This window comes from Labeo rohita, chromosome 19, assembly GCF_022985175.1.
Source record: "Labeo rohita strain BAU-BD-2019 chromosome 19, IGBB_LRoh.1.0, whole genome shotgun sequence".
In the NCBI taxonomy this organism is placed as follows: Eukaryota; Metazoa; Chordata; class Actinopteri; order Cypriniformes; family Cyprinidae; genus Labeo; species Labeo rohita.
In genome coordinates, this window is record NC_066887.1 from 31,577,246 (window position 1) to 31,594,734 (window position 17,489).

General features: G+C 34.4%; 2 protein-coding genes across 9 annotated transcripts in view; one reads left to right on the forward strand and one right to left on the reverse strand.

The window, feature by feature from the left end:
- The first annotated feature begins 496 nt into the window (after nucleotides 1-496).
- On the forward strand, nucleotides 497-5,800 carry hsd17b8 (hydroxysteroid (17-beta) dehydrogenase 8). The gene is made up of 9 exons (XM_051137000.1): nucleotides 497-570; nucleotides 955-1,157; nucleotides 1,463-1,579; nucleotides 3,295-3,390; nucleotides 3,545-3,630; nucleotides 3,820-3,904; nucleotides 4,125-4,167; nucleotides 5,457-5,531; nucleotides 5,651-5,800. Exons 1-9 carry the CDS (start codon nucleotides 525-527, stop codon nucleotides 5,668-5,670), a joined length of 771 nt encoding a protein of 256 aa, XP_050992957.1. The 5' UTR covers nucleotides 497-524; the 3' UTR covers nucleotides 5,671-5,800.
- A 58-nt stretch (nucleotides 5,801-5,858) lies between these two features.
- Nucleotides 5,859-17,489, reverse strand: part of col11a2 (collagen, type XI, alpha 2) — a 40,855-nt gene continuing 29,224 nt past the window's right edge. For all 8 annotated transcript variants that reach the window (XM_051136992.1, XM_051136993.1, XM_051136991.1 and 5 more), the window contains 23 exons: nucleotides 17,428-17,481; nucleotides 17,169-17,222; nucleotides 16,958-17,065; nucleotides 16,809-16,862; nucleotides 16,361-16,414; nucleotides 16,119-16,172; nucleotides 15,969-16,022; nucleotides 15,768-15,875; nucleotides 15,632-15,685; nucleotides 14,543-14,596; nucleotides 14,380-14,433; nucleotides 13,735-13,788; nucleotides 13,535-13,642; nucleotides 13,384-13,437; nucleotides 12,640-12,801; nucleotides 11,159-11,212; nucleotides 10,903-10,938; nucleotides 10,718-10,771; nucleotides 10,275-10,554; nucleotides 10,069-10,181; nucleotides 9,891-9,959; nucleotides 9,370-9,606; nucleotides 5,859-7,770 (listed from right to left, as the gene is read on the reverse strand). In XM_051136992.1, the coding sequence (XP_050992949.1) occupies nucleotides 7,624-7,770; nucleotides 9,370-9,606; nucleotides 9,891-9,959; nucleotides 10,069-10,181; nucleotides 10,275-10,554; nucleotides 10,718-10,771; nucleotides 10,903-10,938; nucleotides 11,159-11,212; nucleotides 12,640-12,801; nucleotides 13,384-13,437; nucleotides 13,535-13,642; nucleotides 13,735-13,788; nucleotides 14,380-14,433; nucleotides 14,543-14,596; nucleotides 15,632-15,685; nucleotides 15,768-15,875; nucleotides 15,969-16,022; nucleotides 16,119-16,172; nucleotides 16,361-16,414; nucleotides 16,809-16,862; nucleotides 16,958-17,065; nucleotides 17,169-17,222; nucleotides 17,428-17,481 (2,070 nt within the window). In that variant the 3' untranslated portion in view covers nucleotides 5,859-7,623. The remainder of the gene's footprint in view (nucleotides 7,771-9,369; nucleotides 9,607-9,890; nucleotides 9,960-10,068; nucleotides 10,182-10,274; nucleotides 10,555-10,717; nucleotides 10,772-10,902; nucleotides 10,939-11,158; nucleotides 11,213-12,639; nucleotides 12,802-13,383; nucleotides 13,438-13,534; nucleotides 13,643-13,734; nucleotides 13,789-14,379; nucleotides 14,434-14,542; nucleotides 14,597-15,631; nucleotides 15,686-15,767; nucleotides 15,876-15,968; nucleotides 16,023-16,118; nucleotides 16,173-16,360; nucleotides 16,415-16,808; nucleotides 16,863-16,957; nucleotides 17,066-17,168; nucleotides 17,223-17,427; nucleotides 17,482-17,489) is intronic.

A 17,489-nucleotide genomic window follows, 5' to 3' on the forward strand; every position in this document is an offset into this window, starting at 1 on the left:
CTATTTACTATTGTTCATAGTGTGACATAGTCTTTAATCCCCAGTTTAATGCCCCCGGACCCCAACCAGGTTCAACCACCTGTGTCTAACAAAATCTTATGTGAGCATGATGTGAGCTCCCACCCAACACCACCAGCCCCTGATGTTTTGGCTTCGGCCCCCAGTGTTTTAAAATCCTACAAACGCCCCTGTCGAGTAGTAACAACAGTTGAAGTTTCCTGTGAAGATATGCAAGACAGACAACAGAAATAATTATTTTAGTCTTAATATGACTTTTAATCCATGTATGTTAGCTTCCAAGTCATTTTTACCACTCATGAGGTCCATGTTTGCCAACAACAGCTGCATCAACATTCAGCTCAACTCTTCCAGGAAGGTAATAAAAATTTTGAGCGACATAAATGTGAACATATTAGTTTTACTGTTCAGTCCAATTCATGACTTTGAAAGTCAAGAGGTATATTAAATATTAATGGCACCCTCTAGTGACCATCATTGGGTACTACACTACGCTGTTAACCATCATGGCGACCTGCTCTCGTCTCATATCAAGGCTGACATTAGTGACGGGTAAGATTTAAAAACGTTTCATTTGTCTAAATGGCCATATATATGGTTTTTAAATGTCTTCAAAGTCATAATATCCTTTTATAGTTACAGCCTCTGCTCACCTTTGCTTAGATCATGTAGACTGTTTAACCTTAAAGTTGAGTGTGTAAGACTGAATGCAGACTGCAGCTGCAGTGTTGTTTTCAGTATTTACATTTTATACAGAATACATAAAATGGCTTTAGCTTGTTTAAGGAATGAGATTGTGACATTATGCAATATTTAAGGAATATTTGTTGGAAGGAGTAGAAGTTAAGTGCATGTAAGACATGTATTGATCAGATTTGCAAAACATTAACCAGTCATGGTCAGACAGTGTCCTAACACACACTTGTTGGATTTCAGGAGGCGGCAGTGGCATCGGCAGGGCCGTGTGTCAGAGATTCGCCACTGAAGGTGCTTCTGTAGTAGTGGCTGACCGCAATGAGGAATCAGCCAATCAGACCCTGGAGCTGCTGTCACATGACCACAGAGGTCAGGAGCACATGGCCCTGGGGGTGGACGTGTCATCAAAGGACAGTGTGGAGAAACTAGTGACAAGTATACAGGTATGACGGACACTTCTGGACAGGGTTGCCAGGTTTTTAACACCAGAACCCACCCAGATTATGCTCAAAACTAGCACAATCACGTTTTGAGGAGGGTCCCCTAGTAAAAATTGCACTCCAGGGGGGAAAATGCTAAGTTTTGACAAGGTTCCCCAGGTACAGTTCACATTTCAGGGGCTGAATATCACATTACTGGCATGAAAAACAAAATGTGGCAAATCTGCAGACCTGGCAACACTGCTTCTGGAGTTCTGAGGGGTTGAATAGTAAAACAGAAAATTCATGTTTATCTTGTTTTCTTGCAGCGCCGCTATTTCCAGCCGCCGTCTGTGTGTGTGAATGCAGCTGGGATTACCAAAGATGAATTCCTTCTCAAGATGGAAGAAGATGATTTTGACAAAGTCATTGAGGTTAATCTCAAGGTACGGCAGTCCAGGGTCTAACTGTTGTGTTTAATTATGAACATGTCACTGTATGCAGTCATTAGAAGTAACAAAAGATGATTGTACCTTTGATCAGTGTTTTACAGAGTGAGTGCAAAAGGTGATGGAAAAAATACATATTCATTCTTTTTCCAAAAGTAATACAAAACATTGTGATGTGCAAACTCAAAAGTCTCAAATTTTGTGAAAGAAAACTACATTTCCTCTAAAAAAAAAAATTCTGAGTCAGTGCAAAATGTATGCATATATGTATATAAATACACTACCATTTTAGTTATATTTTTCCTATTTTTTAAACAGCACTTTTTACTAAATTTTTTTTTAAATAAGTCTCTTCTGCTCACCAAGGCTGCATTTATTTGATCAAAAAACAGTAATAATAAAATTGTGACATTTTTCTACAACTTAAATTAACATATCTATGTTAATAAATGGTTGTGATGCAATGCTGAATTTTCAGTATCATTACTCCTTCAGAAATCATTCTAGTATGCTGATTTGCTGCTCAAGAAACATTTCTTAGTATTATAAATGATAAAATGAGTTGTGCTTCTTCATATTTTTCTTGAAACTGAGTTAAATTTTTTTCATGATTGTTTTTTTGAAAAAAGTTCAAAATCTTTTGTAACAAATGTCATTTTTGATCAATTTAAAGCATCCTTGCTGAATAAAAGTATTAATTTCAGTATTTTAATTTCATTAATTTTAGCCTAAATATGTGTATACACTTTCAGTCAAAAGTTTTTAAACAGTAAAATTTTTAATATTTTTTAAAAGAATTTAAAAGCCTGCATTTATTTGATCCAACGTACGGCAAAACAGTACCAAATATTTTTACTGTTTAAAATAACTACTTTCTATTTGAATATATTTTAAAATGTAATTTATTTCTGTGGTCAAACCTGAAATTTACACTATTGTTACTCCAGTCTTCAGTGTCACATGATCCTTCAGAAATCATTCTAATTTTCTGATTTGCTGCTCCAAAAAGCATTTTATTATTATTATTATTATTATTATTATTATTATCAATATTTAAAACAGTTGATTTTTCAGGATTCTTGACTGAATAGAAAGATACAAAGATAAGAATTTATCTGAAATAAAAAGCTTTTGTAACATTATACACTATATACACTACACAAGAAATTATAGAAATTAAAACTTTTATATAGCAAGGAGGCTTTAAATTGATCAGAATTGATAAAGACATTTATATTGTTACAAAAGATTTCTATTTTAGATAAATGCTGTTCTTCTGTTCATCAGAGAAACCTGAAAAAATTCTAAAGCTGTTTTCAACATAAAAATAATAATAAATGTTTTCTGAACAGCAAATCAGAATACTAGTATGATTTCTGAAGGATCATGTGACACTGAAGACTGATGCTAAAAATTCAGCTTTGAAATCAGGAATACATTCTGAAATATATTCAAATAGAAAACAGTTATTTTAAATATTAGTAAAAATATTTCAACATTTTACTGTTTTTGCTGGATCAAATAAATGCAGGCTTGGTGAGAAGAAGAGACTTCTTTAAAAACATTCCAAATCTAAAACTTTTGACTGGTAGTGTACATATATAGTTTTCCCATCAAGTTGTCTTTTCCATAGTGTTACTGAAAGTTTTTTAAATAATCTTAAAGTGTGCTAGTCTGTGTGTGATCTTCTGTATTGATGATATTTTTTTTAGGGTACGTTTCTCGTGACTCAGGCCGTCTCTAAGGCTTTAGTTTCTGCAGGTGCTGCGAAGGGCTCCATCATCACTGTGGGCAGCATAGTTGGCAAGGTCAAGCATTTATACTATAGCAATATTATGCTGTATTACATGGATTCATTTAGTGGACGTTTAACATTTTTACACCACAGATGGTTAATAAACTGCACATTTTCAGAGCTTTAATTCCATACATTTTCTAAAGTGTCTGTTTCTTTGACTGCAGGTTGGGAATATCGGCCAGGTGAATTACTCCTCTTCTAAATCCGGAGTGGAGGGACTCACTCGAACCGCTGCTAAAGAGCTGAGCAAGTGTGTAAATATTTCACTATCACTTAAACATTTACAGACCTGATGCTTTTAAACACATTGTAATTATTTTGTTTTGCAGTGCTGATTATGTCTTAGTTATGGGCTGTAAACATGAGCTCCTTAATAGAAAAAGTCATTTGTTGTCCTGTATTTTAATGATTTAATATTAAAATGTTTTTGTCTTTTTAGATTTGGTATTCGCTGCAACTGTGTCCTGCCAGGGTTCATCGCTACACCCATGACAGATAAAGTACCTGACAAAGTTATTGATAAAGTAAGAAAGAATTTTTTTAATTTTTTTCTTTTTTAAGAGTTATTTTTTATTATTTTTAATAATTTAAAACAGCTTTGAACTCTAGTAAAGGATCTTAATTCATTAGATTTATTAGATTGTTTGAATTGAACTTGGATGGTTGACACATTGTCAGATAACTTAACCCACTAAAACCACTTTTATTGTAACTGTGAGCACTATTTTTGGTTATTTTGTGCAGCTCACAGCTATCATTCCAATGGGAAGGATGGGAGAGCCTGCAGGTAAATACTTCTTCATTATACAGTAACATTTTCATAAATGTACTTTTAATCACACGAAACAGTTTTCTAATAATTGGTAAGGATGTATGCACACATATACACACTGCTGTTCAAAAGTTTGGGATCAGTAAGACTTGTAATGTTTTTTAAATAAGTCTATTATGCTCATCATGGCTGCATTTATTTCATCAAAAATACAGAAAAAAATACTGTCATTTTTGCGAAATGTTATTACAATGTAAAATAATGGTTTCTATTTTAATATACTTTAAAATCTAATTTATTCCTGTGATGCAAAGCTGAATTTTCAGCATCATTACTCCAGTCTTCAGTGTCACATGATCCTTCAGAAATCATTCTAATATGCTGATTTAATATTAGCTGTGTTTTTGGAACCTGTTATACGTTTTCAGGAATCTTTGATGAATAAATGTTCAAAAGAACAGCATTTATTTAAAATAAATAAATTTTCTAACAATAAAAAATCTTTGCTATCATTTTTTATTAATTTAACACATCCTTGCTGAATAAAAGTATTAATTTCTTTCAAAAAAACTTTTAAATAGTAGTGTATATTGTTAGAAAATATTTATATTTTAAATAAATGCTGTTCGATTTAACTTTTTATTCATCAAATAATCTTAAAAAAAGCATCACAGGTTCCAAAAAAAATAATTGGCAGCAGAACTGTTAATAATAAATCAGCATATTAGAATGATTTCTGAAGGATCATGTGACACTGAAGACTGGAGTAATGATGCTGAAAATTCAGCTTTGATCATAGGAATAAATTAGATTTTAATGTATATTAAAACAGAAAAACCTTATTTTACATCTTAATAATATTTCAAATAAATGCAGCCTTGATAAGCATAAGAAACTTAAAAAATAAAAAAAAATCTTACTGATCCCAATATGTACAGCGAAAAAAGTACATTTTAAAAATATTTTTGCTATTAAAAATAATGTTTTCTATTTGAATATACTTTAAAATGTACTTTATTCCTGTCATTTCAAAGCTGAATTTTAAGCATCATTATTCCAGTCACATGATCCTTCAGAAATCATTATAATATTCTGATTTGCTGGTCAAAAATATTTATTATCATGGTGAAAACAGCTGAGTAGAATTTTTTCAGGTTTTTTGAAGAATAGAAAGTTCAGAAGAACAGCATTTATCTGAGATAGAAATCTTTTGTAACATTGTTACAAAAGCATCCTTGCTAAATAAAAGTTATTAATTTCTGTAATATTTTTCCCCTCTCTCTCACCCTTGCTTGTCCTTGCAGAAGTAGCTGATGCATGTGCCTTTCTAGCTTCTGATGACAGCCGATATATTACTGGAATCAGCATTGAAGTTGCCGGTAAGATGCTTGATTTCTTGCTGAACAGCATCTTCAGCAGAAAAACTACACAACACGTGTAAGATTTCATTCTCGGTTTGTTTTGAACTGACATGGATTTTTCTTTTTAATCACTACAGGTGGACTCTTCATTGGCTGAAAACTGTTGAACGACACTAAATTGTTCACCAACCCGGTGCCTTAATCCTTGTGAAACTGTATAAATTTCATTTAATTACTGTAAACTATTGTATACAATTGTAACAAATGGAAATTAAAAATCTATATTTATACAATTAAAGGATAAATATTCATTTTTAAAAACAATTAAGCTGACACAGGAGGAAATGTGTTGATGTGTGGTTTAATGGGAACGTTTGGACCAAAATAACATCAAGTCAGAATTAAAACAGTTAACATTTCAAAACCCAGACTAAAACAAATTAAAAAGGTTTTAAGATTTGTTTAAAGCAAAGTGGCCAGATTACATATTGTGGTTTCACTATGACACAAGAGACGTGCTTAGTTGTTAAAAGGTGAAAATGGGAGTTTGGCTCAGAAGACTGAAAAAGCAGATGAAATATTAGCAAAAGCACCATGTGACCATGACAATAGAAAACAAACGGGGACAAGAACAACAAGGGAGTCCAACAGCTCTTTAAATAGATTATATATTACACAAACAGATTCTGAAGTACTTACATAAAACACGTTTTAGCACCATATGTTATAAAGACAGATGTTTGTCTTTTGCCGACAAAAACAATCCTGGCAGTATTGTCCTTGTGAGAAAACCACACAAACAACTTTTAATTCACAAATACTTTTTTATAGCTTTTCATTCCCCTCGCCATGTTTTAAAAAAAGAAACAAAACATATACATAAAAAACAAACCACCATCAGTTTCCTTCCCTCTCCTTCCTCTTCCTGTCCCTTCTCCACTGCTGTCTGAATCTTGAGACATTTTGGTCTTTTTGTTGTCTCCACCTGCACCAAACTCTCCTAATTATTGAAATAATGCAGCATGATCTGATATCACCAAGTGTACATGTCATACAGAGAAGGCAGATTTGCTTTCTGGGGTTTAATTTACATATTTAATAAATGAAAAAACTACAGGAAATAATTACAGATGAATACCACATTATTTTGTACTGCAAGTGTCGGCCGTTTTCTTGTGAGCACCTGTTTGTTTCACAAAATAAATACAATAAAATATTTCTGTACAAATGGTTCTAATGCACAACTCCAGCCTTGAACACTGTCCACACGAAAGGTCAAAGGTCACAAACCCATGGGTGTCAAAACAGCACAATGTGTCTGAAAAAAAATTTTTTTTAAAGGCCTCTGTAATGAAACAATAACCAGCTTATATACTTTCACCAAAAAATACTGGACTGGTAAATTGGCAGCATGTTTATGGCATGAACAAAAAAAAAAAAAATTCTTATAATAAATGTACAACAATATCAAATTCAATACAATTTTACATTTAAATGGCTTTTCATTTCATATGCTGATGACAGTTGCTGGTGTGATTTGAAATCATTCTAATGGAATTTTCATGCTCTTGATTCCGTTCCTCAGTTTAAATGTTGCACGTGCAAACATTCTATTCTATAAGGTAAGGAAGGAAGTGGGGAGGGGGGCGTAGCTTTGCACAGGACTATAAAAGGAGCGATCAGGCATGGAGGTAGGAAGAGTGGAACGTCTCAGAAGAGGAACAGTGGGGAGGGGAGCTGTAGGAGAGAGAGGGGGCCGAAACGGGAGGGTCTTCCGCTTTAGGCCAGCAGTATCTGCTCCAACACAGAACATCTTCTCTCCTGCGAGAATGGCTCTCTTCTCCTCCGTTGCTGGGAGTGTTTTTCCCTGGGCGTGTACTTTGTGTGCAACTTTGTTTCACAACATTGTGTGTGTGCGTGTGTGTATGTGTATGTGTGTGTGTGTGAATCTATGTGTCCCACTTTTTACACGTGATTTCAAATGTCTTTATTAGTGTTGGCACTATTTATGTCTAGGTTTTAAGTGCATGATTAAGTGAGTATGTTTGTGTGTGTGTGTTTTTCGTGTCTATCGGTGATTGTATTCCCCTTGCCCTCAGCATGTGTGTGTTTATCCCAGGAAACAGACAGGTCCCACTTCAAAACCAAATTTCTGATTGTCCTCCCCAAAGTCTGAGATCCTGATGTCCAGCAGGGGGAGCTGCTCCACCTGAGGTGTGTTCACCTCCAGCACTGTCCTGTCCAAGCCTTTACGATACTGCAGGGGGGAAAAGGTGAAATATTTAGGAACACAATACATTAAGATAATGTAAGATAAAAAAAATTAAGATAATGTTAAAAAAAGAAGAAAAAAAAATGCAATAATAAACTTTTCTGAAAGTAATATTGCATTTTGGTTTACAGTAAGAATAATCTAAAAACAAACTAAATTGTGCAATGAAGACATGAGGTGTGGTTTACATACTTAAATGACCAAAAAAATAAATAAATTAAAATTAAAAATTAACTGCAACTTTGGAAACTGTTTTAGTTGCAAATTAATTTTGCACTTGAGTTTATACAACCAAGATAAAATTTACAGCACATACCCAGTAGACTCAGTAATATTATGATGTATTTTTACAATGAAAAAGGAAAAAAAACAAAACTAAGTTTGTAAAAGTTTTTTTTTTTTTTTAACATTTATTTTGTTATTTATATATATTTTTAAATAAATTTGGTGCTTGCCTTTTTTCAACAGTAATTATTGTTTACTAATTATTAACACTACCAATCAAAAGTTTCTGAACCGCAAAGAAGTCTCATCAAGCCTGCATTTATTTGATCCAAAATACAGGTAAAACAGTAATATTGTTAAATATTTTTACTATTTAAAATAACTGCTTTCTAATTAAATATATTTTAAAATGTAATTTATTTCTGTGTTCAAAGCTTAATTTTTATCATCATTCTCCAGTCTTCAGTGTCACATGATCCTTCAGACATCGAAACATGTTTAATTATTATTATTATTATCAATATTTAAAACATATGAAACTGATGAATTGAAAGATCAGCTTTTGGAACATTACACACAAGCTTGGAGTCAGTAATATATATGTGTATTAATAGTTTTATTTATCAAGGATGCTTTAAATTGATCAAAAGTGATGATAAAGACATTTTATAATTACAAAATAAGATTTCTATTTCAGATAAATGCTGTTCTTCTGAACTTTCTAGTCATCAAAGAAACCTAAAAAAAATCTACTCTGCTGTTTTCAACAATGATAATAATAAATGTTTTTGAGCAGCAAAGCTTTGAAATCAGAAATAAATTATGTTTAAAAATATATTAAAATAGAAAGCAGTTATTTCAAATAGTAAAAAGATTTCAAAATTTTACTGTTTTTGCTGTGATTTGGCAGGCTTGGTGAGCAGAAGAGATTCTTTAAAAAACATTAAAAATCTTTTTTAAAAAACATTAAAAATCTTTAGTGTACATTACCATTCAAAAGTGTGGAGTCAGTAAATTTTTATAGAAGAAATTCCTTTAGATTCACTAACTTGATCAAAAGTGGCAGTAGTGACAATAATGTAATTATATTTCAAAACATCACTGTTTTTACTGTATTATTTTACTGTATTTATCTTGAGCAGAAGAGCTTCTTTCAAAAACATTATTAATCAACCACAAATTAAAAAATGTTATTTTTAAATAACTGTAATTTAATGTACATTCAATTTTAATCTAATGTAAAATAAATAAAAAACATTTTTAATGAATTAAAATGCTTATACAGTGAAATTATGCTAGTTACATTTGCATACATTTGCAATCTGTTTATTAGTTTTTAATCAGGATGAGATAACTTACAGAGCAGCCATCCATGAGGGCTTTGATGTAGGGGCTGGTCTCATAGCTCAGGTCTTCATCGTTGGCACCCTGGAATTGCAGCGCCCTCTGGTAGCCACCATCGGTAGTGAGGTCCGCCCAGGCCACTGATTTGTGGCAGTGGTAGGTTAGGTTTTGACGGGCCTGAACGCTGAGCAACCGTAAGAATCCCAGCTGGACAACACCCACGGGCACTCCACTCGAATCAACATATGAAAACTACAACATGAAGGGAAAAATTTATTTATATATATTTTATATAAACCAGCTCATGCTTCTTTTTTTTTTACGTTGATCACAAAAGAAGATATTTTGAAGAATGCTGGTAACCAAACAGTTGCTGGTAGTCATTGATTTCTACAGTAACTCAATGGGGACCAGAAACTATTTAATTACCCAGATTGTTCAAAGTATATTCTTTTGTGTAAAGGATGACAGAATTATCTTTTTTGGGTGAACTATTTACTTAATAAAGAGCTTTTGGTTCATTTATGCACACTCACCTTGCTGCCCTTCGCAAACTGGCTAAACCAGGACCCGGGCTTCTCATTTGGCCAAGTGTTCATCTTCACCTATGGCAGAACATTTACATTTAGGACATGTAAATTCAGACCCATCCAGATTTCCTAAGGATGTTCCAGTAAAATATAAACATGAAAGTGAATAACAGCAAGTTCTTACATTTTCCACAGCTTGGCTGGGATACAAGCACGTCTCTCCACCGGCAGTGAAGTTACAGTAAACCTTGAAAGAGTCCCGAGCACAGCCTTGATTTGGATCAATCCAGTACTCGCCTGAATAAAAGAATAAGAATGATTCAAATGCAGAATGGCTCTCCATTGGTCACGGAATATGTGTCAATCACATAGTAACTGTGATGACCGTACCGTCTTTCAAATCTGGTTGGCTGAGGTGGAGATCCTGGCAGGTGCGGGCCGGGCTTTCCTGCGTTCCCAGCGGGAAGCGCATGCTCTCGATCTCCTGACGCAGAGAGTTGAGTGAGCCGAAGATCTCCTCCATACCCTCATTACCGGTCAGAAACTCTGTGCCCGTGGTGTCGGCAGCCTCAGCGTCAGTCTCAGAGAGCATCTTACTAGCGTCGATGGAGCGCTTGGACTTCTTGGGGATCTGAATGGGCAGTGGCTGGATGACATCACCAGGGGGTCCCTAAAAGAGAAAGAAGAAAATATTTGGATGTTAGGGGCACAGGAACTCTGGGATGCTCTGATCTCCTTTATTTTTTGTCTTAAATGAATTAAGTTCATCTCAACAAAAATGTTTCAGTGCAAAAAGACTGCATTTTGTACTGTAGGTAATGGATACAACTCACAGGTGGTCCTGGAGGTCCTTGTACACCTTTTTCTCCTTTAGGACCAGCTCCACCCTGAACCACAGAAAGAAGACAGAAAATCAGTGTCATTTTAGTGTAAAGTATAAGAAATGTGACCTATGTATAATGCTTTAATATGATATACTTCTCACACAAGTACAAATATTTAAGTAAGGAGTACTTACAGTGGCACCTTTAGCTCCTTTGATACCCCTCGGACCCTGTAAGAAACATCACATCCATTCAGCTTTGATCAAAGAGACCAGTGTTTCGAGATTATATATTTTGTTGCGTCAGAGCTCAAGTTGAGTACTTATAGTTTCATGGTTTTTTAAAGATTTATCAAAATATGAACTGTGTCAAAATCAGTCAAGAATCAGTGCAGACAAAATTTGGTATGAAAAACAGCCTATAAAATTCAGAAATGGCAATTTTACTTACAGGCATACCAGCAGGACCTGCAGGACCAAGAGGGCCAGTTCCTCCAGGCATACCCTAAAATAAAACACATCAAGAAATGAAAAAACTTCAAAAGTTTAGGGTTGGACAAATTTTTTATGTTTTCGAAAAGGTCACCAAGGTTGCATTTATTTTATTAAAAAATACAGTAACAGTAATATTGTGAAATAGTATTACAATTTAAAATGACTGCTTTCTATGTGAATATATTTTAAAATTACTCCAGTCTTCAGTGTCATATGATCCTTCAGTAATCATTCTAATATTCCAATTTACTGCTGGAATACACTGCGCTTATTTGATCAAAAATACAGAAAAAAATTTATATTGTGAAATATTATTTAAATATTAAAACAACATTCTTTTATCTTAATATACATTAAAAATCGAATTTATTTCTGTGATCAAAGCTGAATTTTTCAGCATCATTACTCCAGTATTTAGTGTCACACGACCCTTCAGAAATCATTCTAATATACTAATTTACTATCAGTGTTGGACACAGTTGTGTTGCTTAATATTTTTTTGGAACCTTTGATACCTTTTTTCAGAATTCTTTGATGAATTTATTTAGAATAGCATTTATTTAGAATAAGATAGAAATCTTTTCTAACAATATACACTACTGTTTAAAAGTTTGAGGTCAGTAAATTTTTATTCTTTCGTTTTTTTGAAAGAAATTAATACTTTTATTCACCAAGGATGTGTTAAGTGATAGCATAGATTTACATTGTTAGAAAAGATTTATATTTTGAATAAATGCTGTTCTTTTTAACTTGTTATTCATCAAATAATCCTGAAAAAAAAAAGAAATTTTCAGGTTCCAAAAAAAAATATTTGTCATCATAATTGTTTCCAGCATTGATAATTCTAATAATAAATCAGCATATTAGAATGATTTCTGAAGGATCATGTAACACTTAAGACTGGAGTAACAGCTGATGAAAATTCTATTTGAATATTTAAATATTTTAAAGTATATTAAAATAAAAACCATTATTTTGTATTGTAATAACATTTTGCAGTATTATTGTTTTTTTCTGTATTTTTGATCAAATAAATGCAGTCTTGATGAGCATAAGAGACTTCTTTAAAAAACATTCTAAGTCTTCTTAATTGAGTTTGAGTGGTAGTGTATGTAAGTGAGGATAGCAAAATTGACATATTATACCCAAAATTCTTCATACAGTGGACTACCAGTAAAACTGATAAAATTTGGGACCAAAAATGTAATTTGAAACCTTGACCAGACCATTTTTTGTTACAAATGTCTATCAAAGTTCTGACTTTATCAAGATGAATTTGTTCTGACACAGTTTAACTAAAACAGATTTTCTGAACTATAGCGAATAAACTGCGATAATGTAAAAAATGTTGAATATGTCTAAATAAATTTTGATTTGACTGTATTTGCCTGTGATCTGATTTTAAATCTGAGTAGGACGTGACCAGTCTTTTCATACCGTTTCTCCCTTGGGTCCAAATGATCCCTGAGGTCCCGGCAGGCCTCGGTCTCCCTTCTCTCCCTGTTCTCCGGGAGGCCCAATCAGACCAAGCATACCTGGATGTCCCTTCTCACCCTTAGCACCGGGGTCACCACGAAGACCTGCCAAACCTGGAGGACCCTGTGAGAGGAGGGGAAAAACAATTTGGCCTTCAATATACAGACTTATATCTCATGAATCTGTAATAATAGCTCACCTATTAGAGTAAGTGTTTCAGATATTAATACTTGTACATTGAATACTCAATCGATTACTGTATATTTGATACTACAGCGGGTATTTGTTAAGAATAGTATAATTGGACAAGGTCGTTATTACCAACAAACAATGAGACACAAAAAAAGTCTCAAAAGACCAACACAACATAACCAGAGATCTCTGTTTATGTTGTATTGGTCTTTTGAGACCATTTTTGTGTCTCATTGAATGTTAAGCTTGTCCAAGAGATGAAATGTGATATATGGATCAGTCTGTTATTTAAATTGACCAAAATTGTTAACTAATTATTAAATACTTAGAGTCGACTCTATTCATCATGTTCTCCATTTGAAGGAAATTGTACCTTGACAAAGGCTTGTTGCTGAAACACTGGTTGCGATGAACTTGTTAATAAGTGTGCAGTTGTACTCTTCTTTACAAAGTCTTTTTACCTAACTTGCACCTCCATAAGGTGTATGTTTGCTGCAATACAGAGGCTCTTACCATTGGTCCAGGTGGTCCTTTCTGGCCAGCAGCACCTGGAGAACCTTGCTCACCCTAAATAAAATCATGAGTTATCAGAAGATCATTTTGATAAACACTATATTAGTTTTTGTTAAATAAACAGAAAAATATCATAATTTCAATTACATACCACTGTTCCAGGCAACCCTCTTAGACCCTCAGTTCCTGGTTTTCCTGGTTGACCCTGTGGCCCCACAGGGCCGGTCTTTCCTGGAGGCCCAAGGGCACCTGCATCTCCCTAGAAAAAAAACAAAGATTACAGGAAGCAAAGACTACAGAATGCCTGTTTATTTGCTGTATTTACATTCTCTCTCAGTGATTCAGCCGTACCTTGCTTCCTTTCTCACCCTGACGACCCTCTGGTCCCCTTGTGCCTGGAGGACCCTGAAATATGAACATTAGCACACAGTTTAGAGACCAGAAATATGCATTTTCTATGGGATCCTGTATAATATTTTTTGCAAACCAAACATACAAATTAAAAAAACCTCTCTGCTACAGTGAAATACACCATCAATGACCATTATACATAAACATATGTGACCTTGGACCACAAAACCAGTCATAAGGGTCATTTTTGTAAAACTGGGATTTATACATTATCTGAAAGCTGAACAACTAAGCTTTCCATTGATGTATGGTTTGTTAGGGTAGGACAAAATCTGGCTAAGAACTATGTAAAAATCTGGAACCTGAGGGTGCAAAAAAATCTAAATATTGAGAAAATCACCTTTAAAGTTGTCCAAATGAAGTTCCTAGCAATGCATATTACTTATCAAATTTTTTTGATATATTTAAGGTAGAAAATGTACAAAATATCTTCATGGAACATGATCTTTACTTAATATCCTAACAATTTTTGGCATAAAAGAAAAATCGATAATTTTGACCCATACATTATATTTTTGGTTATTGCTCTAAATATCCTTGTGCTACTTATGACAATTGTTATGTGGTAAAAAGAAGTGATCTTACTCTCTTTCCTGGAGGTCCAGGTGGTCCGTTCTCACCAGTCGGTCCAGGTGAACCCTAAAGCCATTCAAAGATAGTGCTCAGTGAACAAAATATATCCTGAAGAACACTTATAAGTATGCATACGGAAGATGTGCACTTTATAAACAAAAGGATGATCACTCACAGCTTCTCCTTGTTCTCCATCCTCTCCTCTTTCACCCTTCGCACCATCTTGGCCCTGTAAAGAAGGTCAGAAAAAAGTCAGACATTTGTATAACATGTATAAAGAATTTATGAATGGTCAGATTTTAGGGATGTAACAATATCAAAATCTCACAATACGATGTGGTATTTATTGCGATATTTTAAATGAAAAGACAAATGAAAACTACTGTCTCAAAAAAATTAGATTCACACTGGTGTTTTAAGAAGCCAAACAAATTAGAATATAATAATAATAATAACAACAATTTTATAATTTTTGTTATTTCTATGACAGTTATAGCCATATATTGTAAAACACATGCACTGTAAAATAAATTAAAAAACAATTTTCATAGGTATATTATTTTTGCTTTACACTACAGTAGGGAATTTACAATACTTATTTCCTAATTTCTACACTTGAAAGAGATATTTTATATATATTAACGGCTAACTGTCAGCAATTCATACTGCACTTTTAGGCTCTTATTTTGACAGAAATGGCAGTAGAGCTTTTATTTTGACAGAAAACAGGTTTACAAAAACACATCTCACTACAAATCTAGTGAAATGTTGTAATCATCTGCCGCAAAAATAAAGCGTAACTGTTTCTTTCCCAAAGACACACTAAACTCATAGCACATGCAGTAAACATGTTCACTGCATTTGCTGTGAACTGAGCCATTTTGAGGCACGGAAAACACCAGATCACAAGCTGATTGCCTGAACAGGGAAAACAGACTTGATGAAGGGATTAAGCCATATTGTGCTTTTGGTTTTAGTTTGTTTGACAGGTACTTTGCCAAAGCATAATGGCCCAAAACACAACTTCAAAGACCTTATATGTTAGAATAAGAAGTTTAAATGTATTTTAAAAACTACACTGTAAAAAACAATTTGTTGAGTCAACTTAACTTTTTGCCCGGAAGACTTATCGTTTCATATCGTCATGTGACCACGATGATATCGAGACAGCTTTGCTTTCGCGACACCATGATATTGATAATACCGTTACATCCCTATAAAATTCAATGCTATGTATTAGTGTTTAAATGACAGCTCTACTCACACGTGGTCCAACTTCACCAGGGGGACCAGGATCACCAGGGAAACCAACAGGACCCTTGAAAAAACAAATATCAGCTGCTGAAGAATCACAAATAGACCTGTTTTCAATTTAAATCTATGTCATATTTAGTACATACAGGGTTTCCTTTGGGTCCATCATCTCCAGGGGGTCCTTTTCCACCAGCAGGACCAGGGGTGCCCGGCTGCCCAGCTTCTCCCTTTTCACCACGCTCTCCTCTCGGGCCCTGCCATCGGACAAGCAAACCAATAAGATGTTAGCTGTGTATTTTCACAGTTTCAAAGGACAACAAAAAAGTTTCAACTAAAAAAATTATTACCGTTTTTCCTGGCTCTCCACCAACTCCAGGTGGTCCAGATTCACCAGGTTCACCCTGTCAGGTGAGACATCAAGAGCCATCAATCAGATCTGTTAATCCTGTCAATCATAAAGTCATCATCCATGCAAAAGTTGAGCTCTTTATACTTGCCTTCTCTCCAGTGGGACCTGGATTACCCAAACCTCCTGGGGGACCTTGAGGACCCTGAAAAATAAAGGATATACATTAAATTATACAAAGATGCTAAATTAATTGACCAGAGGAAGCCATAACTGACCAATCTGAATAAAGTATATTCTTGAGAGTCGTTGCATAGTGTTTATAAAACATATAATAATGAACTGTCATCATTTGATGACTTTATTATTTATAGTGCAAATTAAGGTACTTACATCAGCACCATTAGGACCAGCTGGACCACGTGGACCTGGGGGACCAGGAGGACCCTACAAAGATACGTAACCAGAAAACATTAGGATATGCATCATGCATCATATATATTCATTCTAAGGGTGATTCAAAATGCCAAAATATAAGGGCCTGGTTTCACAGACAGAGCTTAGACTAACCAAGGATTAGGTCATAGTTCAATTAGGACATTTAAGTAGTTTTCATAAACGTGCCTTAGAAAATACATTACTGATGTGCATCTAAAGAAAAAACAACGGCACTGATATATTTTAAGATCCGTCAGTCAGTGCAAGTTTCTTTCGGTTGAAACAGCTCAGGCTTACATTTTAGTCTAGGACTAGGCTTAAGCCTTGTTTGTGAAAAAGCACAACAAATGCAACACATCAAATGCACCTTTAACTGCCTTTAAATCAAAATATTCAGACTCACCAATGGACCAACATCTCCTGTCTCTCCTTTTTCTCCAGCTGGGCCTGGCAAACCCTAATTAATGTGAATGTACAAACAGCTAAAAATTCCAGTATGTACTTTAAATTTTAATAGGCAAGAGCGAATAAAATACAATCTGAATGCAGTACCTGTAGTCCGATGGGGCCTGGAGGTCCAGGGAATCCTCTTGTCCCTTCATCTCCCTTAGCACCAAATGGTCCCTGTTGACCTCTGGCACCTGTCTCACCATCAGCACCCTGAGAGATTTAAAATGTGGTCAATCACCAATATAAACTTTTGACTTCCTATTAATGGTAGAATGTATTTGTGATCACTTTTATTGCATTGAATCACACTTACAGCTGCACCAGGCTGTCCAACAGGACCCATTGGCCCAGGTGGACCAGGAGGACCCTGTAAATATGGAAATAATTGATTATAGATTGATAGTATGTCCACCAGAATAAGTTAAACAAAATTTAAGCATGAAAGAATTCAAATTTTAAGACCCATTGAAATGGCATTACACACTTTTATTTATTGATGTATTTCTGGAACAGGAAGTTGACATTTGTTTCTTGAACACTATGATTTCACAAGTCAAAGATAAATTACTCACATGTTCTCCCTTGGATCCTTTACCTCCCTTTTGTCCTGGCTCTCCAACCTCACCCTATACAT